Source organism: Cnephaeus nilssonii (assembly GCF_951640355.1).
Source record: "Cnephaeus nilssonii genome assembly, chromosome: 9".
NCBI lineage: Eukaryota > Metazoa > Chordata > Mammalia > Chiroptera > Vespertilionidae > Cnephaeus > Cnephaeus nilssonii.
In genome coordinates, this window is record NC_137080.1 from 74645999 (window position 1) to 74668583 (window position 22585).

The 22585-nt window shown below is 38.8% G+C and overlaps 1 protein-coding gene across 1 annotated transcript in view; it reads right to left on the minus strand.

Moving 5' to 3' along the window:
• Window positions 1–2937: 2937 nt before the first annotated feature.
• GFRAL (GDNF family receptor alpha like) overlaps window positions 2938–22585 on the minus strand; it is a gene marked incomplete at both ends in the record, with an annotated part of 55633 nt that continues 35985 nt past the window's right edge. The window contains 3 exons of the mRNA XM_079781622.1: window positions 2938–3010; window positions 5407–5479; window positions 5567–5662. Coding sequence (XP_079637748.1) covers window positions 2938–3010; window positions 5407–5479; window positions 5567–5662 — 242 coding nt within the window. The remainder of the gene's footprint in view (window positions 3011–5406; window positions 5480–5566; window positions 5663–22585) is intronic.

A 22585-nucleotide genomic window follows, 5' to 3' on the forward strand; every position in this document is an offset into this window, starting at 1 on the left:
ACTCACAGAAACAGTGCCATTCTGTGCAGGGAAACACCAGCCCAAGGTGGGCCCTCCTGGAGGGACTGAGGGGAATATACCCCCATCTCCTGCCATTTCTCACCATTGGCTGAACCCACTGGAAGCCAGAGGAAAAGGGAGCCTATATTTCAGATTGGTCAGCCTCCTGGGATGTGTGAGAAGTAGATACAGGTGGGAACGGATCTGAAGCTAAGTGGCATGCTGCCCTTTTGCATTCCAAGTTCATCCCCCTCCTGTCGGAGCCAGTTTTCTAAGTAGCACCATAGTTCGCCTCCCGCCGTAAATCAGAAGCCTACTCTTCATCTCTGCTGCTGCATGGCCCTTACAACACAATTTCTCTGCAAACATGTAATCCCAAATCCCCATCCCTTCTGTTTATGACAAATTTATGTTCATTCCCTACTCATATCACCACCAGTTCTCTTCACAAGACTCTACTGCCACTCCTCCTACCTTTTCTTAGCAGCCTCTATCGTGTTCAGAAATTATTTTTTTTTTTACTTCTTTGTTTTTTGAATCTCCAAGAGGACTCTGTTCAGTACGCTATCTCCAGAACCTAGTACAGCGGCTGGCACATACAGTGGCTAAATAAATGTGTCGAACAAATGAATTAACGCAGGCTTTCACTACTGGTTAGCTAAACATTACAGTACATTTGTAGGCAGTCTCCTCACCATCAGTTTTGTCATCTTAGGTCCATCGCTTACATGTCTGTCAGCATGCTTTTTCTCATTCATAAATCTGATGATGTCACTTCCTTGTTTAAAATGTTTTTTGGCATACAAGTGAAGCAATCCATTCATTGAGCAATTTTTATTGAACTTACCCTATGTGTACAGGAATGGAAATCAGAGATGAGCCAACAGATTCAGAGTGCTTATAAATTGCAGCGAGGTGTAGTAATACATGGTACAGACAGTGCTGAGCAAGGATACCTGACCTCTGGGTGGGGGAAGGCTGTTAGAAAAGGGCTCCCAGAGGACAGAACAGTAAAAGGTGCAAGCCAAGTCCTGAAGAGGTTCACAAACCAGATTTAGAATGTCCCAACTCCTTAGCATCATGTTTAAGAAACTTTACTGTCTCGGTCCTGATGCATGTCTTATATTTTATGTTTTATATCCCATATTATTTTAATTCTTTTCCACTGATTTTTAGAGAGAGTGGAAGGGAGGGAGGAGGAGGAGGAGGAGGAGGAGGAGGAGGAGGAGAGAGAGAGAGAGAGAGAGAGAGCGAGACATCGATGTGAGAAAGACACATCGATTGGTTGCCTCTTGCACTCAACCCAATCTGGGCCTGGGATCAAACCTGCATCCCAGGTATGTGCCCTTGACCAGGAATCGAACCCATGACCCTTTGGTTCGTGGGCCGACACTCTAACCACTGGACACCACCGGCTAGGGCTTTCCCATATTATTTTAATTTGCACTCCTTGCTCTAGAGACAGCTGCCCATTTAGAATTCTCTAAATACTTCATGCTGATTCCTGTTTCTGCAGTTCTGCCCAGAATGGCTTGCTCACTCTTGCTAGCCTAGGAGACAAGATTGTTTCTAAGGGAGTCCTTCTCCTTCATGCTCTGTCCTTCCCTTCTCTGCTCAACGCAAACATATTTCTAAAAGCAACTTGATTTCTTTCCTCAGCTTTCCAGAGAGGAGTTCACGTTTTCCCAGGTGTTAGCAAGCCAAATTAAATGTCAGTTTTGGAGATGGAAATGCCCACATTCTCTTCACTTAAGAGTGTTAACAGCCACTGGAATGTGGAGAACTCCTTGAGGGAGATTTATAACTCACCAAGTTATTCCTTCCTGTTTTAAAAGATAAAGGATGGTTTTTTTAATTACTCTGAGTAAACATAGCCAAATGTTAACTTCAAATGTAATTTCATGTAGATAATTTGATCTGAAGTGTAGTGAACAGCAATAGATGACATCAAACAGAGAGAAAATGTTTGACCTTTAATTGTAAATACAGAATGTTACTAATTATTTGTGTGCATGGGTTATTGACTATCTGTGCCTCTGTTGATAAAAAACACACACAATACCTCAGTTATTCTTATCAATGGATCCAAATATGATTGCAGACAGAAAGCGTATATACATCAAAAACGTAATAAACATCTTTTCCATTTTTTTTATCACAATTATACTCTGATGTCAAACCAAGCCAAAAGTCACAATTTGGAAACAATAAAGTAACAAGTATCATGTTACCTTGTTATTGCAGTTCATAATTAGCATAGAAAAAATTAAATTCATAAATAAATAAAATATATTATTAAGATGCACAGATGTTTCAACCAATTAGTTGCTTTACAGCTTTATGAATAAAAAATATAGATATCAAGTTAAAAAGTAAAGTTTAACAGTATTAAATTTTAAAAAACCCAAGATACCACTTTCAATTTTTAAGACTAGTCATCTAAATAAATATGCTTAGGAATTTAAAGTCAATGCTAATAATTTATCTAATTTGTATATAAGATATACAAACACATACTAGATATTTTATTAGCATTTTTTAGGCAAGTTAATGGGGATTTTTAAAATTGATCAGAAAAAAATCCTGCTAACCATGTCATATTATGACATAGCTAATTACCATTTTGTGGATTCAAATTTATCACACAATAAATCATGTAGACTGTAATTTAAGCTAACACTTTTTGCCTTCAAGGGCAATTCTGTAATTCTGTATTGATCTCATAAAAGATACCACTATTTATTTATAGTTAATAATTTCTAAAGAAAAAATAAATCAAACACCTGTCATATTATTATACCTTACATTATTATCCTTAATGATACAATATTATTAAATCCTTCTCAACATTTTCTTTATTGATGACGAACAGGATATTCTGTTGACTGGCTAGAAAGACTTGATTGAAAGGAAGTGATTGTTAATGATCCCAGATTCTTAATGAACCATGAGTCCTCCAGGTATTTGGCTTGGTGATGGATCTCTGGTTTGAGTTGATATTCTGAAGGTTCTACATAAAAGTAAAAGCAAAAGTTAACAATATGCCAATTTAAGGATTTTAAAAATGTATGTGTGCTTATATTTTTAGGTAGATTCTGTGCCTGGAAGGAAAAATGAATCAGCTTCCTGAATGTAAAGACCCAATAGTAGAAGGTTCTATGATTTTTCTAAGAGGTCCTAGCATTGAACTATGATTTCCAAGTAATCATTTGCAAAAAGAAAAAGAGCCATTTCTTTTCTCAAATATTTGTGTTTTAAGTTATTGGGTTCTCTGCAAATTTCTTTGAAGACTTAGGGCTGTTTTAATTTAGCATAACATGAAGCAAATGCAGCCATGTTAATCTTTGCTGCGGAAAGGTGTTCACATGGATGAGATGTGACGACCAGGTGAATGGCACTCAGCCTTCTTTCACTGAGAAAGCCTTATTTATCTGCAGATGTGCGGTAACACGGGTTTGGTTGTTAATGATGCTTTTGTTTTACTTTATTCTTCCTTGCTATGATGACTTTTACTTTTATCATTTTCTTGACCCAGAGTGTGGACCATTCGGATTACAGGTAGGAATCAATTTTAACTTGTATGGAAAATAATTTGTAATTAAATGTAATATACTTAACAATATGAATGAGTTGCTTTAAAAATACATATTGGAGTACATTAAGATTTTTGTCTATAACACTTTACTGCCATTGTCATGCAGTAAAGGGATATGCCTATTTATGTAGGCAAGAAAAGAGGTAAAGTTACAGCTGATACACAGGGAATTTTAAGTGACCATCACCTTATTTATCTGTGGCACAACAGTACAACAGTAATCTGTGAAAACCCATGGGCCTGTGTGGCAGATGTGAACTTGATACATTATATGTGAGGCTAAAAAATAAAGATTGAGAACCATTTAAAGTAAGAGTTTTGCTAGAGAACCATTTGTGCTAGAGAACCAACAATGTCTGTGATGGACTATCTAGGCAGGCCCGGTGTCTGAACAGTGCTCTCAAATATTTTAAACCACATAAAGAAAAGTTGAATAAATTCCCAATTCTATTTTCCCCTTGAAACGGACTCTAATTATTTGGCCTTTAAACTTACCTTAGAATCCAAGGAATATCTTCTCATACAAATACGACTTTTCAGGCATTGGAGGAAAGCAGTTTGTTTTGGTACTGGTATTGTTAAGCATCAAATTAAATGTTTAGAGAAGGTGGATTAATTAGGTGGATATGTTTAGCTGGCATTGCTGTTAAAAATAAATATTGAATGTCCATAGGCAAAGCATACATTCTTCATGTGCCTGCCCCTTGGTATAGCCACATTCCTTCCCACTTTCATTTTATCTGCTATTATGTGAAGCACTAGAAGTCTGAGGTTTCTGGAGGAGCAATATATGTACATGCATGACATAGTTCACTCTGTCTCCCCCTCTGGATGTCATGAGATGAGAGATGCCCATTGTCTCACTAATTGCTAGCCCTAATTTTACTGATCCATGTATTTTATGTTTGTTTATACACACACACACACACACACACACACACACACACACACACACATACACATATATATAATTTCTTCATTAACATTTATGATACTCAAATTATATACAATGATATACATAGGTATATGAATTAGCAAATCGACATCAATAATATTTAAATATGAGGTTATTTTTTAATTAAAGTAAGCAACTGCACACCAATTTATATCTATTTGTGAGTGGTCAATAAACTGAAGATTTTTAAACCCTAAACATTTAGAAATCCAGAGACAGCTGTGACTCTAATCTTCAATCTCACATGCCTCCGGAATCATTACTGCATTTGAGCAACAAAGGCAGCCAAGAAAAAGGATTTGGAAAGAGTGAATTAAAATGTCAGTCAGAAGTAATGTCTTCCTAATGTGAGGAAGTAATGTCTTCCTCCTTGTGAGGCCTCCAATTATACTGGCCTGGATGCTTGCATATTAAAACATGTATAAAATTCATTAGCATGTAAGAGATGTGAATGAAGAGGACACCTTTAGGTAAATATAAACTGTAGGAAGTACCCAACAGGTCCATTATGTAAGCTGATTAATCCTGCAAGTGATCTGAAGCAGGAAGACAGCAAAGTTCAATTTGGATTTCAAAAGAAAACCCGGGAAAAGATTGATAACACTTTAAATGGGGGAACAATACATATGCGTTTGTAAAATGCAAGGTAAAAAATTCCCTTATGATCACATTTCCCTTACATATGATGACTGAGAATAACGTTTCCATGGACCCAGCCCACATTAAATGTTGATTTAGTAGGTCTTAATGGAGAAACTTGCATTCTCGGGCCCTGTGTGAGCTCTGCCATGGTGAAGTGTGTTTTAACAGGGCTGATTCACTTCCAGCCCTTCCCTTCTGAGTTGTATCCAGTTACCTCAGCTTGAACAAAACCACGAGAAGGATTCCACAGGTGACTGTCATGCACATGACGGCATAAATCACTTCTCCTAGAAACAAGATTAAAGGAAAATTACTGGATTTCTACAGAGAATAAATAATAAAAAAATAGTACAGAGGTTTGATGTTTAACTGACCGTTGAAGGGGGAATGAAATGCATTTAGAGTTATTTCCTTTGTTTGTTTTCTTTTTTGCAATGCAATGCCTTTGACATTAGACAGAGCTGAATAATCTGAAAGAAAATAATGAAAATAAGATTAAAGCATAAAGGAAAAGCATTATTTTTATCCCATGGGTTGTAATTTGCTTTATATTATAAGGCAGCAACTTATTTCTTTTTTTTAAATAAATCTTTATTGTTCAGATTATTACAGGTGTTCCTCTTCCCCCCCCCCCCCCCCTAGCTCCCCTCCACCTGATTCCCCACCTGATTCCCCATGTCCTTACCCCCAGCCACTGTCTTCATCCATAGGTGTAAAACTTTTGTCCAATCTCTTCCCACACTCCTCAGACCCCCTTCCCCCTGAGAATTGTCAGTCCACTCCCTTTCTATGTCCCTGATTCCATTATATTCACCAGTCCATTCTGTTCTTCAGCCTTTTTATTCATTTGATTTTTAGATTCACTTGTTGGTAGGTATGTATTTGATGTCTTTTTGTTGTTCATAATTTTTATCTTTACCTTTTTCTTCTTCGTCCTCTTCTTAAAGAATACCCGGCAGCATTTCATGTAATCCTGGTTTGGTGGTGATGAGCTCCTTTAGCTTTTTCTTGTCTGTGAAGCTCTTTGTCTGACCTTCAATTCTGAATGATAGCTTTGCAGGGTAGAGTAATCTTGGTTGTAGGTTCTTGCTGTTCATCACTTTGAATATTTCTTGCCATTCCCTTCTGGCCTGCATAGTTTCTGTTGAGAAATCAGCTGACATTCGTATGGGTACTCCCTTGTAGGTAACTAACTGTTTTTCTCTTGCTGCTTTCAAGATTCCCTCTTTGTCTTTTGCCCTTGGCATTTTAATTATGATGTGTCTTGGTGTGGTCCTCTTTGGATTCCTCTTGTTTGGGGTTCTGTGCGCTTCCTGAACTTGTAAGTCTATTTCTTTCACCAGGTGGGAAAAGTTTTCTGTCATTATTTCTTCTAATAGGTTTTCAATATTTTACTCTCTCTCTTCTTCTGGCACCCCAAAAATTCGGATGTTGGTACGCTTAAAGTTGTCCCAGAGGTTCCTTACATTATCTTCATATTTTTGGATCCTTTTTTCTTTTTGTTTTTCAGGTTGGTTGTTTTTTGTTTCCTCATATTTCAGATCTTTGGTTTGATTCTTGGGGCACATTGATCTACAGTTCAGTTTCTGTATATTCTTTATTTCAGACAGTGTATGCTTAATTTCTGACTGGTCCTTTTCCATTTTTTTGGCATTCTCATTAAGGTACCTGAAGGTCTCATCAAGTGTCTCAGCAGTTTTTAGAAGATTCTTGAGTAACCTTTAAATGTGGTCCTGAACTCCATGTCGTCCCGTAGTTTGCTTTCCTCCATTGCCCCCTTTTGTGACATGCCTCTGTGTCTCCACATTTTGGCTGCTTCCCTGTGTTGATGGAGTGGCATTGTGTGGTAGGTGACCCACAGGGGCCAGTAGCTCAGCCTCCCCAATCACCTGAGGTGGACGGTCTTGGTACACCCCTTTGTGGGCTGAGTGCAAAGTCTGGGTGTAGTTAAGCCTTGATTGCTGTTGGTACCCTGGGAGGAATTGTCCTCCAGGTAAACTGGCTGTGGGGACCTGCTGTGTTTATAATGGAAGAACTGCTGTGCTGGAGACATGCTTATTATGGTGAACTTGTTTCAGTGGGGCTTTGGTGCTCACTGAGTCTGCCTGTTGAATGTGTCACTTATGGATGTGAGGAGTTGAAATCTGTGTCTCACACTGACCAGTAGGTACATTGGCTTCTGGATCTCCAGTGGGGTGCAGGTCAGCTACTGTCTGAGGTCACCCTGCAGGAGCTACAGCAAGAACTACAGTCCTCTCCTCCCTGCTTGGGTTTTGTAGATTATGGAGCTGTCTGAACAGGTTTGCAAGTTAGCAGCGATAGTGAAGGCCATTCATATGCAAAAGCCACTGTTTGGAGCTTGGGTGAGTTTGTAGGTTGTGCGGGGCGGGGTCTCAGGGCGTCACTAGGCTAGGGCATGGCAAACAGCAATGGCTGCAAGTCAGCCATCCCGTGTCTCCAGCCGCGTCCCAGCGTCTCGTGCCCCAGCACAGCAAACAATTATTCTTCCACGTCTCATACCCCAGCGCAGCAAACAATTATTCCTCCGCGCAGCTCCGCAAGCAAGCCACCTTCACTTTCCGACCCAATGGCAGACAGTCCGAGAGCTTCTCCCCGTAGGAGTTTGTGTCTCATGTGTCTCCCCTTCGGGTTGAAGAAAGCAACACCTGCCGCCAGCCAGGATCCGCCGCTAGCCCATATAGCGCACTCGCCCCCGTACCTCAGCTTTTCAGTGTTTGTGCACTGAATGCTCCTCACTCTTTCCATCTGGTTGTAGAACTTCCACTCAGCCAGCCCTCCCGTGGCTCTGGGTGATAGACGTTTTGTCTTTTAGTTGTAGTTTTGAAATTGTTGTGCACGGCCACAGTTTAGGTGTGTTTACCTACACCACCATCTTGGGTTCTCACAGGCAGCAACTTATTTCTATGTTACTATTTAATAAAATATAATAGACTAGAAGCCCGGTGCACGAAATTCGTGCACGGCAGGGGGTTGTCCCTCAGCCCAGCCTGTACCCTCTCCAATCTGGGACTCCTAGAGGGATGTCCGACTGCCCGTTTAGGCCCGATCTTGGTGGGATCGGGCCTAAACGGGCAGTCGGACATCCCTCTCACAATCCAAGACTGCTGGCTCCCAACTGCTTGCCTGCCTGCCTTCCTGATTGCCCCTAACTGCTTCTGCCTGCCAGCCTGATCACCCCCTAACCACTCTGCTGCCAGCCTGGTTGATGCTTAACTGCTCCCCTGCCAGCCTGTTTGCCCCCAACTTCCCTCCTCTGCCAGCCTGGTCACCCCTAACTGCCCTCTCCTGCAGGGTTGATCACCTCAAACTGCCCTCCCTTGCAAGCCTGGTCCCTCGCAACTGCCCTCCCTTGCAGGTCAGGTGCCTCCCAACTGCCCTCTCCTGCTGGCCATCTTGTGGTGGCCATCTTGTGTCCACATGGGGGCAGGATCTTTGACCACATGGGGGCAGCTATATTGTGTGTTGCAGTGATGATCAATCTGTATATTATTCTTTTATTAGATAGGATAGAGGCCTGGTGCACGGGTGGGGGCCAGCTGGTTTGCCCTGAAGGGTGTCACAGACAAGGGTGGGGGTTCCCTTGGAGTGTGGGGCGGCCTGAGCGAGGGGCCTGTGGTGGTTTGCAGGCCAGCCACGCCCCCTGGCAACCCAAAGGGAGGCCCTGGTATCTGGAATTTATTTTCCTTCTACAATTGAAACTTTGTAGCCTGGAGCGGAGCCAAGCCTGGGGCTCCGGCAGCCATTTCTGTGGCAGTTAATTCACCTTCTACAATTGAAACTTTGTTGCCTTAAGCTGGTGGGCCCGGCCTGGGTGTGCGGAAAGCTTTGCTTCCCCTGTTGCCACCGGCAACCCTGGCCTGCTCTCTCAAGCTCCATTCTGCCACCATTTGTTTGAATTTGTTTACCTTCTATAATTGAAAGTTTGTAGCTTGAGTGGAGGCTTAGGCCTGCAACGGCTATGGAAAGCTTGGCTTGCTCTGTTACCTGGGAAACCTTGCTCTCTGTGGCTGTAGCCATCTTGGATTGGGGTTAATTTGCATACTCGCCCTGATTGGCTGGTGGGTGTGGCTTGGCTGGTGGGCGTGGCTTATGTAGCGGAGACTTTTATGTACAAAGTTTCAATTGTAGAAGGTGAATTAACTGCCACAGAAATGGCTGCCGCCCCAGAAATGGCTGTCGCCCCAGGCTACAAAGTTTCAATTGTAGAAGGAAAATAAATTCCAGATACCAGGGCCTCCCCTTGGGTTGCCAGGAGGCGTGGCCGGCCTGAAAACCACCACAGGCCCCTCGCTCAGGCTGCCCCACACCCCAAGGGAACCCCCACCCTTATCTGTGACACCCTTCAGGGCAAACCAGCTGGCCCCCACCCCTGTACCAGCCCTCTATCCTATCTAATAAAAGAGTACTATGCAGATTGATCATCACTGCAACACACAATATAGCTGCCCCCATGTGGTCAAAGATCCTGCCCCCATGTGGACATAAGATGGCCACTACAAGATGGCCAGTATGAGAGGGCAGTTGGGAGGCACCCGGCCTGCAAGGGAGGGCAGTTGGGAGGGACCCGGCCTGCAAGGGAGGGCAGTTGAGAGGGACCAGGCTTGCAAGGGAGGGCAGTTGGAGGTGATCAACCCTGCAGGAGAGGGCAGTTAGGGGTGACCAGGCTGGCAGAGGAGGGAAGTTGGGGGCAAACAGGCTGGCAGGGGAGCAGTTAAGCATCAACCAGGCTGGCAGCGGAGTGGTTAGGGGGTGATCAGGCTGGCAGGCAGAAGCGGTTAGGGGCAATCAGGAAGGCAGGCAGGCAAGCAGTTGGGAGCCAGCAGTCCTGGATTGTGAGAGGGATGTCCGACTGCCCGTTTAGGCCCGATCCCACCAGGATCGGGCCTAAACGGGCAGTCGGACATCCCTCCAGGATTCCCAGATTGGAGAGGGTACAGGCTGGGCTGAGGGACACCCACCCACCGTGCACGAATTTCGTGCACCGGGTTTCTAGTTTCCTTATAAAAAACCCTTTTTTCAAAGCATAATTAGAAAAAACAATCACATTTTATAAGATAGTTATATATGTAAACTAGGGGGGAAAAAGACAGTAACTTTAGGCTGCCATTGGGATATTGAAAAATATTCCTTCTTTACATGAGTGATGGTTTTAATATGCTTTTAATGATATTTTATTTCCCTAAGATCCAGTGTATTTATGAATTCTTACAAAGGAGAGCCCTTAAACCAATCACCCTGTTCACTTCTCTACTCTGATATTTCAATATCTAGCTTGACTTATTCCCATTATTCTGTTTCCCTTTTTTAACCCCTTCAGTTTCTATTATCACCTATTTTCTACTCACTTAAGGGCACCTCTTGGCCACTCTGTGATCCTAGTCTTCATAGCCATGTTTTGCAAAACACATTTTTACCTTACTTCACAAAACACAAGATGAAAAGATGCAAACCTTAAAATTAATTGATAAAGCTATTTTAGATGACTTTTATTAATAACTTTGAAGTGAAATCACCCCTAGTCTTGAGTCAGTTCAACACAAATACTGCCACACATACCAATAATCCAATTTCTTTGATGATGATGATCCAGATGAGTTTTGATGCATAAAAAAATAAGATAAAGCCTTCACTTGCAGGAGGTTTTGCTATCATCTGTCATACATGCTTTGTGCATTTTGAGACCTGGAAGTCCAAGTATGGGTAGATAGTTTTTTGCAGAAATGAGTGTATCAAGTAGCAGGATAGTATGTCCCACGACAACTAGTGACGGTAGGCTCTGAGCGTGAAGGGAGATGAGAAGATACATTACCATCAGTTACATTTAGTCCATTCTCTACCCAGGAATGCTGCTGTTCAGAGGCCAGCTCTTTGGAAACCAAGGTTTGAGGTCTATATTTTGGATAATTGGTAGAAAGCACAGGATACAGCCTGTTTCATGTTTCATATCAGTTACCAAACTCTCAGGGTGGGTCCAGGAGAAGCAGCCCAATGTAAGAGCTAGAGAAGTAACTGAGGATTTTGTCATTAGAAAACCCATTCCCAATGAGTTTAAACTCTAATACAGTTAAGACATTTTTTGTTCAAGATTTTTAAATCCCCAACTCACATATTGGGTTATCATGTAATGTTCATAGAAGTTTGACCTTCTTAGAAACTAAAATATCAACTTCTGAATGTGAAAGTGGTAGAATTAGATAAGGCTTGTAAAAAATGTCCACTTTTATGGTTATAAAATAAATTTTGTCATACACTATAAAGTTGAAATGGAAAATTTGAGCTATTTCAAATAATACCATTTTTATAATAGCAGTCCTTTTAGGAAGAATTAGTTTTATTCAAATTAAGCATACAGATTTTTAAATGAATTATTATAATAAAATTATATTTGAGTTAATTATGAATATGAAGGATAAATTATTTTGCTTTTTTAAAATTCAGTGGCATTTTGTGATCTTTTAGACAGATCCATGGCCTAAATGTAAGTGTATATAATTTATATTGATTATTCAAATGGTGCTATAGTTTTCCTTTATGAAATTCTATCTCTAAGTACATTTGGTCTAGTTAGGTATCATGATTTACCTTTGCATAAGATAAAAGGTATTATTTTGACAAATTAGACTATCTTTTATATATATGACTGCCTAAAGTAACTGTTAAACATTTCACCTAACAAAGTTTAGAAAGAATCATCTCATTCACTAAATTTCACTCACATGGAACTCATTAACAAGGTTATAATAGATCAACGACAGAAATGCTAGCTAATGATCCCAGTGAAAATTTTAAAGTGTCTAGCAATCACTCCACAATCTTTAATATTGCACCCTAGGAGGATACCAAATATCAGTTAGAGAGATTAATGTTACAGAGGGTTTCTTGGCTACTGAAGCCCATTGGAGATTCTTCCCCAACCTTTTATAAACAGTGAGGTTTACAGTGTTTTATAACCATGAAATTAAAGTCGTCAGACTTAATAACCAACCTCAGTCCCACACCATCTGCTATATTTATAGATAAACACTGTCAGTGACTTGTTTATCTTAACTTGCTCCCTAGAGGAATTAAACACTGTTATGAACTATATTGTAAAATCCCTGTACATTTGATGGGAAATCAAGATTAATTTCAGCTGTACATTAAGAACAAATTTAAATAGTATTCTTCCCAAATGAGCCACAGAGATGTCATTATTTCTATTCTTTTCTTCCAAAATCCTTGTGCAGAAGTGGCTGATGGAGACCAAAACTCTATTTATATGAAATGGTAAATGTAATGTAAACAATGTGGTGGATCACATATGAAATAATGACTTAAAAATAAATGTCAGAATACTTGAAATAGAAATTAAATATATCATAAACTGCAAATGTGTAAATCTTCAATTAAAATTTTAATTTAAATATAACCTAGAAGGGTCTGCTTGGAAGAACTATTTGATAAAATGAAAATTTTCATAGAATAATTTAAAAATATATTTTGTAATTCAAGGATTACCTTCTTGCATATCCAAGGGTTGGTGCCCTTTATTAGTGTTAATATATTACATTTCTAATATGGTCAAGATTGTTTTTTCTGAAGGTATATAAATTCCCAAATAGAAAATGAGGTTTGAGTTATTTTATCTAATGATCAGGAATGAAATTTCATATATAATGGACTATTTTGATCATTGTTGTCTGAAAGCCCCCTTCTAAAATGTACCCCAGAAGCATTGATATTGGGACAAAAGGAAAATATATAAGCATCTTTTTAAATTTGAAAAATATAATACATTAGTAATATGATAAACCAAAGTATAAACACAGATAATGAGGATTCAATACCACTACTGCTAGAACTTACATTGTAGAACTAAACCAACAGATAATATGCTTGCCTAAACAATCATGATCTGCATCAATAAGGCATGCTCATTTATTTAATTCACAAACTTCAAAGGAGACAAAACCATGTCTTAGGTTTATTTTCTACACTATGGCTAAACACATGGTGGTTATCAATCAGGGGCTGCAGGAAGGGGAAACCTGGAGGTATTAGTCAAAGGGTACAATGTTTTAGTTATACAAGATGAATAAATCCTAAAGATGTACTGTACACTGTGATGCCTGTTGTTAGCAATATTGAATTGTACACTTAAAAACTGGCAGGGAGGGTAGACCTCATTTTAAGTATTCTTATCATACACATACAAAAATAATAAATACAGAGAATGGAAGGAAAGTTTGGAGCTGATAAATATGCTTACGGTATAGATTTTAGTGATGGTTTCATTGTGTGTACTTATCTTCAAACTTATCAAGCTGCATACATCAAATATGGACAGCTTTTCATATATCAACAAAAACAAAACAAAACAAAACCCACATAAATGAGTATGTATGCACTCCAGAACATTCATCTTGAGTTTTGACCTGAGCCAAAGAGCTCAGAGTTAGTAAATGATTATACTGATGGTCCCTGGCGTCTGATGGTTTGACTTAAGCTTTTTTGACTTTATGAATGTGCAAAGTGATACACGTTTAGTAGAAACTGTGCTTGCAATATCCTGGGCTAGTAATAAGTGGTATGATACTCTCCTGAACTGGGCAGTGGCCACAAGATGGATTTGCCCAATTGTAGGTTAATAAGTATTCTGATCACACCTAAGGTAGACTAGGCTGTGAAGTAGGTTGGGTATATTAAATGCATGTTCAACTTATGATATTTTCAATTTATGATGGGTTTGTCAGGACATAACCCCATCCTAAGTCTAGGCGCATCTATTGACAAGCCTGGCTCTTTGATCCTTGGTTGAATGACAGTTTTGTTCACGTCTTGTAGATTTGTTTGCTGATTATATATATATATAAATATATAAGATGTAACAGGTAACATGTAACAATATAACATATAACATATAATAGTATATAATATACATATATATAACTGTACTAATAAAATCTCCCAAATGTTCTGCATTCTTCTTAATAGTTTCTGCAAATAATGAAATAGTCACTGAGGTAGCAATGGGAATGTAAATTATGGTATTTCTAATAACTCACACTAGATTAGATCAATAAAGTATTATGGTTTTAGAAAGAAATAATTTTACACCTTAGAATTAAAAAACACACACCTGTCACCTGTAGCTTTGGGTTCATACAAAACATACGTAAAGATACTGATAGAGCCTAACCAGTGTGGCTCTGTGGTTGAGCATTGACCTATGAATAAGGAGGTCACAGTTTGATTCCAGGCAATGCCCCAGTTGCAGGTTTGATCCTCAGTAGGGGACTTGCAGGAGGCAGCTGATTGATGATTTTTCTCTCATCATTGATCTTTCTTTTTCTCTCTCCCTCTCCCTTCCTCTCTCTGAAATAAATAAAAACATATATATTTTTAAAAAATATATTGATAGAAAGTAGGAATAGAAGATTTCTGGCTAGAGCATCCTATATAATAAAAGACTAATATGCAAATAGACCAAATGGCAGAACAACCAGTGGGCGGGGGGGTGGGGCTGGTGAGCGGGTGGTGCCAGGCCAGCTAAGGCAGATGCCAACAGGCAGAGGGAGGGGTCAGCGATCGGGGGGGGGGGGGCAGCAGGATGATGGGGGATGGGTCCAGCCACTCACCAGCCGGTGCCATCCCCCTGATTGTCCTGCCAGTCTCCTTCCACAGAGGGAGGCCACTGGCAGCAGCAGCAATTGGCCCTCTGGTCACCTCCTGCAGAGGGAGGCCAGACTGAGGCTTAGGCTCGCTCCCCGGGGGAAGCAGGCCTAAGCCATCAGTTGGACATCCCCCAAGGGCTCACAGACTGCTAGAGGGCTCAGGCCAGGCTAAGGGAGCCCCCCCTCCACCACGAGTGCACAAATTTTTGTGCACCAGGCCTCTAGTATATCTATAAATACACAACTGTAGTAGAATTACAAAATTGGGTGGGACTTCTTAGATTATCTAATTCAAATTTTATTGTAATAATCCATTCCTCCTCATTCTTGACAAATAGTCATTACCATTCCAGGAATGAGCCATTTAAAACCTTTTACCTTTCTACTATTACTGATGGTCTGTTCTAGTTAAAATAGAAAATATTTTGCTAGATTAGTCTTTTATGGACTCAAAATGATAAATATCCTTTCTTTTTTTGTATCGCTGTCTAGCTCTTGGGCTGCTTCATGTATGTGTGTGTTTGTGCAGAGAGAGAGAGAGAATGAATCACACTGTAAGTATTCCACATAACTCAACAATTTCAAATTAGAATATGAATCTTCTGTTTATTTTTAAATGCCAATTTTTATTTAGTAGGGCTGGAATAAAGCAGGTGATGCTGCTGCTGCTGCAAGAATATATATATATATATATATATATATATATATATATATATACATATACATGTATATATATATATATATATATATATATATATATATTTATTTATAACTATATATTTGTATATATGTCCATAGAATGGAAGAGAAAAATGCATGTACATACACACGCAACACATAATGCTTTAGTTCTATACATATGGTGCTTAATGCTTTACAAGGCACTCTGACAAACACTTTAATTTTAGAGCTAGTCAAATAAGAGGAATTATTAATAAAGAATAAAGAATATCAGACTCAGACTAGTTAGTTGTCTTGTTCAAGATCACAAACTTGGTAAGTAGGGGAGATGTGACTTACAGCAAAATATCCTACCAATGATATGTAATATACCTCCTAGAAACCATAAAAAAAAGTAAAATACTTTTAGCTTTTCCAACGTGGCAGACAATTGGACTAGGCAATACATTTGAAAAAATAATAGGAACAAGTTGTATTTGATAGTGTTGTACAATAAGAAGCACGTAATAGTACTATCTGATTGCAAATGTTCATGATTATATATGTTTCTGTTGCTGAAATTCACAATAGAAGTAACATTACAAATGTAACTAAAGCATCTGAAATGCCTCACATACACCTGTAGGACATTTTAACCTGCACACACCTCTGACATTACATCATTTTCAATGTAAGCAGACAACTCAAACACTTTAATTTTAGGATTTAACAGAAATATAAAAAATTAATGCTGCAATTCTTAACATGGGTTATCTTAGACCGGGATGGGGGATGTCCAGCTTGTGGGCCATATTAGGCCTAGTGAAATCATTTGGTCTGGCATTAGGGGTGAGTTAGTTAAATGACTGACCAAATATAGCAGGATGATTTTTAAGTTGATAATTTTTATGGCCTGTGAATGATGTTATAAATATCCAAATGGCTCTTGGCAGAAAAAAAGACTGATATCAAAATGAGCATTTTCTCTTTTTACAGATGTAGAGTTGGGACCAGATAAATCTTTTCAGCATATTCATCAGGCAAAGGACATACAAAGAATAATTCACAAAAAATCAGTGTAACTGCTTAAAAACAGACTTGGCTATATTTTTGGTTACTATAATCTATATCTACATTGATACAACTTGAGTAATAACTCCCCTGTTTAAAACTATCTATGTCTAGAATGAGTTTATTGGAAAAAAATGTATTCCCAAAACTGAAGTCATTTTTACTTTAAATTATATTATGTAAGCACTAAGAGAGCTTGGAATAAAACAAATGTCAGATAAAAATTGGACTATTTTACACTATATTTTAATGATTTCATAAGTTTATGTTTTCATATGTGGAGCTTTTGTAACATACAAAATTTTTATGAAAAAAGTATCTATGACAATAACATTAATTGTCTACATAGTTTCCTGATGTCTCCATTTGGAATTGAATGATTTACTAATGTGTACCCTTTTGGAAATATATAAGACTTTACCTGGTTGGCTTATGTAATTTTTTAAAGGCTGATTAAAAACACCAAAGAAAAGGAGAGAAGTAAAATAAGTAAAAGGGAAACATTTTGGAAAGCCTTCATAGTCATTTGGAATGATAAGAATTCAGAAACTCTCTTTCCTGTACATAAATTAGCAAATATTCAGAAAAAAGCTGAAAGTATGATATATGTTGTTAATTCTCCTTAGACAGCAACCTTCTTGAGAATTGACACCACAACTATCTAATTTACAGTATAATGTGGCTACCGCAATGCCATTCCCATGTGATTACCTAATGGCCAAAAAAGTATATATTAGCAACTTGCACATTTGGAATAGCACATCTGTCACTGTATGGTGACATACACTGTGTAGTATATAATTATATACCAGTCGTTCTCATCTTAAATGCCATCAGCCAAGAGTCGTCACATTAAGTGCCAACACTTTTCATATATTATTACCATTTCTTAAAATATAAATCTAATGTCCCAACTGCAATGCATATGGTTTCCTAATCCATTAAAATGTGCCTAACTATTTTTTCCTGGGCATTAATTCTAAGAATCTAGTTTGTTTACTCTTTGCCCATTAGTAAACAAACTTTACTAATGCTCTAAGAGTAAGCATCTTCTTCATTGGATTAGGAGATGTCTAAGTGGACACAGTAAATTCACAATTTGTTAGAAGAGGCAAAATTATCTAAACTGTATCCTGTAAAATACTAGTTGGTTCTGTAGAATACCTTTATACTTTTATGTGTTAGACAAATAAAAGATCCCATGGGTAAACATAAGTAAATGATTTTTAAAATTCTAGATTAAACAAAATGAGTTGTATACATTTACTTGCATCAAGTGTTTCTAGTTTTCTGTGTGTTTTTTTTACTATGGTAGATGGACATACTTTACCTAAATGTATTTTCCCCATGGGATATATCTTGGAATCTATTTAAAAATCTTGGAAAATATGGGTATATGTGGTTGATAGACAGATATTTATATATTTTGGGTGGGCATAAGGTATTTTTTGAGGATTCTTATCTTAATCAACAGAAAGTCAGAAAACACAATACATGTAGGTATTCATTTATAATACTTTACTAAGCACGCACATTCACAAGGACCTGACACCACAATTTTTCTTATTCTCTATTCCTAGGAGTCAAACAAATTTTTTACCCTGTGGTTTGGGAGATTCCTTACTTCCCAAATACTACTCCTATTGCCCCTTGGAGAGGCTGGTGTGATGCAACATTAATTCCATGCTTGCTGCCAGTTAATCTTTCATTCTTCAATGTCTTAACTTGTCCTCAGGGGATATGGCAAATTTAGCATTTTCCCTCTGCTTTGGTGACCTATTCCAGCAGAACTAGAAGGAGTTCATGGATCATTTATACCCAGTCACCCATAAATGTCTACAGGACCATGTGGCAGAAACCACCCTATTTGTACCCAAGTACAGATGTTCCAGTTAAGTAATCACTTCCCACTTCAAAGGTAGCACTATGATAATCGGTATGGGGCACATTTGTAGGGTAATACAAGACCCTGCCCTCATGAAGTTCTCGATTTAGTTTCAGGTAAAGGGACTAATATGAATAAAGTGAGGTGGGAATAAATGAGGGGCAACTAAGCACACATACCCAGAACACATACCAGCCTTATTTCCTACCATTCCTCAAATGTGTGCCTTTCATGGGTCATTTATACCTAGTCACATTTGGTACACATTTGAGACATGGTGGGGAATAAGACTGGTGTGTGTTCTGGGTGTCCTTGGAAATCAGAGGAGGGAGTTTAGATGTGAAAACAGGATCCAAGGAGAACAAGAGCTGCCTTTTTGCACACAGAAATAACGTGGTCAAGGCACAATTTGGTAATGAGTCTACTCATGGTAGACAGACTGGTTTGGTGGGAAGATCTAACTAGGAAGCTACAGTAGCAGTTTAGGTATCAGAAAATGAAAACTAAAAATAGGTGGTGGAAGCCAGAGCAGAGAACAAAACAAATATAAGTGCACATTTAAAATAGAGAACTTTTTGTTGGAAAGCATAATGGTACAGAATATCATACCACAAGCATGTGAACAGAGATGGATTAAAACCAGCTCTGCCTCACTCCAGCTCTGTCATTTTAAGCCATGTACTGAGACTCTGTCCTCTTATCTTTAAAATGGGATAATGTCTACCACAAAATGTATTGCTAAAAATCAAATATGACAATATATAAAGAGATTTTGGACCTGTGTTTGGTACAAAATACGTGCTCAATAAATGATATCATTAATAAATATTATATTAACTTGTATTTGATATTGAATATGCAGAGGTAAATCAAAGATGACTCCGGTTCTTGGAGGGACATGATGTTTGAATAGCTTTGGCATGAAGATGAAAGAATAATAGAGGAGAGAGCTACAATGTCCTTCTCCCCATTTTTCAAACTGAATGCACAGAGAGAACATTGACTTTTAGAGTCAGAAAGACTCCATCATTCTCTTAGTTGTGTCATTCATTAGCCTTGGACAAGCTAATTCAACCTCTGAGTCTCATGCTTCTCATATGTAGAAGGGGAATTGAGATTGATTGTATTATTTTGCACAAGGATTCACTCCTCTTTCACTGTAATGAATTACATACCCACTGCCTGATGCCACATGACTTAAAGCATCAATTTTTGTGGGAGGAGTACATTTACTAACCCACTGACATTGGGCTTGAACTTGACTTGAGTTATTAAAAAAATGTGATCAGCAATGATGTATGTTATGTTCAAGCAGAAGCTTAAGAACAATTGGATGGCTTGCCTTTTTTTAAACTGTGCTATAAAAATGGCACATTCCAAATAGTGGTGACACCTTTAACCTGAGTCTAGAAATGGGTCACAGAACCTCAGCTGTCAACCCACAGCTGCCTGCAGGCGCCATGACCTAGAAATCAAGATGCTGAAGTTTGGAGAGTGTATGGAACTTCATAACCCAGCAACAGCAGCCTAATCTATTAGGACCACATTATTTTTACTCATACACACCTTTAGGTTGCAATACAAGATATTAGGCCATTGTAAATATGAATTTTCCAGGTGTTTTGTCACTTTAAGTAAATCCCCAAAGGCATAATGAGAATTAGAAACAAAATAATTTTCTAGTAAATAGCATGAATGAGTGAATATAGTAAGTATAGTCAAGAGAGGCCAACCTTTGGCTTCAAGCCACAGATTCAAGTCCTCACTCTAAAATTTGCTAACTATATTACCTGAAGTATTTCAAAACAAACAAACAACAACCAAAAACCCTCAACAAAAGACTCTCTGGTCCTAGCTGGTTTGGCTCAGTGGATAGAGCGTCGGCCTGAGGACTAAAGGGTCCTGGGTTCGATTCTAGTCAAGGGCACATTCCAGGGTTATGGGCTCCATCCCCAGTAGGGGCATGTAGGAGGCAGCTGATCAACGATTCTCTCTCATCATTGATGTTTCTATCTCTCTCTCCCTTTCCCTTCCTCTCTGAAATCAATAAAAATATATTTTTAAAATGACTCTCTGTGCCCCAGTTTCCTATTATATTAAATGAAGAAAATAATATTTATCAACTCATTGTCAGGATTAAATGAGACGAAACATAAAATATCCTGTAGATGATAGACATACAATAAAAGTTATTACTTAAGTTAGAAAGGTATATTTCATTATGGTTGCATATCAGTATTAACTATGCAGCATTAAAAATGAAAGAGTTCTAGGACTTATCACTATAATTTTTTAATTTAATAGGTCAAAGGATAAGTGGGGATAAAGTGCTGGATGCTGGACATTCATAATTTCAAAAAGCTGTTTATACCATTTCGATGCATGGTTGGGATGGAGAACCATTGGTAGAGAATGGAAAATTCATGATGTTGGAGGTGAAAGAGAGAGAAACCAGATTTCAAACCACATTGTGGTAGGATAATGGCATACAAGTACTTAATGAGAGAGAGAAGAGGTCAGGGATTTCTGTTTAATAGATAAAGGCTTTTGAAAAAATCAGCAACTGGTGGAGAATAACCAGATGTAGGGATAGTAACTCTTAAGCCAGTTTTACCAATTAGAGAAAAATTTATTTGGTTCAGTAAGAGATCTTTCCACCTCAAAACTTCCCTTTCAGCTACCTGGCAGCATTAAAAGAACAAAAACAATTAAAAGCAACAATATTTCCATTGTAGAGGAGTGGTGCTGGAATGGAAGTTAGGGCCAGAGAACAGTGAGAGAAGTGGACTGGGTCGGGGCAGCCGTGTAGAAGTGTTGGAAGGCACAATTAGGGTTGTAGACATATGCTCAGTGTACATTTTCAATGTAATAACTACCATATGTACTTAAAACAAAATGCCATTGTATGTTGCAGCCTGTCTGTTACCCGAGGAAGAGTGAGTGAATAGAGATGCAGGTAGTGACTCATGGCTGGCATGGAAACTTAAAACATCAGCAGCAGCATCTTCCTACACAGACCCCGGTGGCACACAGCAGTATATCATTAAGTTGCCCTTTGAAAAAAGCCCTAAAATCTGATTTATATGGTCTCCCACTTTTCAGATTGCCTTGACCCCCAACTGAAATGGACATACAACCAGGAGCCCGTGAGCTCTGGCCTCTTCTTGCCGTTGGATTGCTTTGAAATCCCCCATCTTATACTGACAATGAGTGTCTGGCCACCCAAGGCAGGGGCTAACATCATAATGACACCTCAGTCCCATAGTTCTGGCAAACTCAAAGCGTATTAGGAATTGGGAATTCTCAGACTCCAGCCTCAGTGGCAAACAAAGGAAGCCATTCCACCCTAAACTGGAAGCTGGCAGAAGAGAAAGAGACAATGAGGAATAGTTTCTGTCTCAGAGACATACTCTCAAAACATCAGCAGGCACTCCCTCTACCTCACACAGCATTCACTCTGCATTCTTTTATCTAGTTTGAAAACCAACTTGTTTACTGTAATCGGTACCATAGGAGCCAAGTAAATGCTTTCGAAAGAATAATAGATAAGAAGAATAAAAATTATGTTGTTCCCACTCTTACAGTTTACTAGATATCAACATGATGTTAGAGCATTCTTATAACTTGGAGACTGAGAGACTATTTGCTGGTGTTTGCCATGCTGTAAAGGGTTTCCTTGAACCCATGCAAAGAACTCTAGAAGATGCTTTGAGACAATCTGATACTAATGGAAGATAAACTGTCATTATCAATGGGTTCTTAATAAATCTGTACTCCTTGCTCACCTATCTCATTTTTTTGGTCTAAGTACCAAATGTTCTTTTTTTTTCAAAGGAGTCCCCCTTTAAGATAATATCCCAGCATGTAGGTGCCAGAGCAATAACTATTAAGTGCCCACATATGGTGTTTTATGGGAATACATCTGATGCCATTATATTGTTGTCACAAGAATACTTGGCTCTTTAAGCCAGGAATACACATGCTCATAATAAATGATTTTATGACTTCACATACACAATCATGATGCACAGAAAGTATAAAGGAAAGGCTGCTTATTTTATGCAGCTTTGGCAGCAACTCCAGCCCCAATTATAGGCAACAAG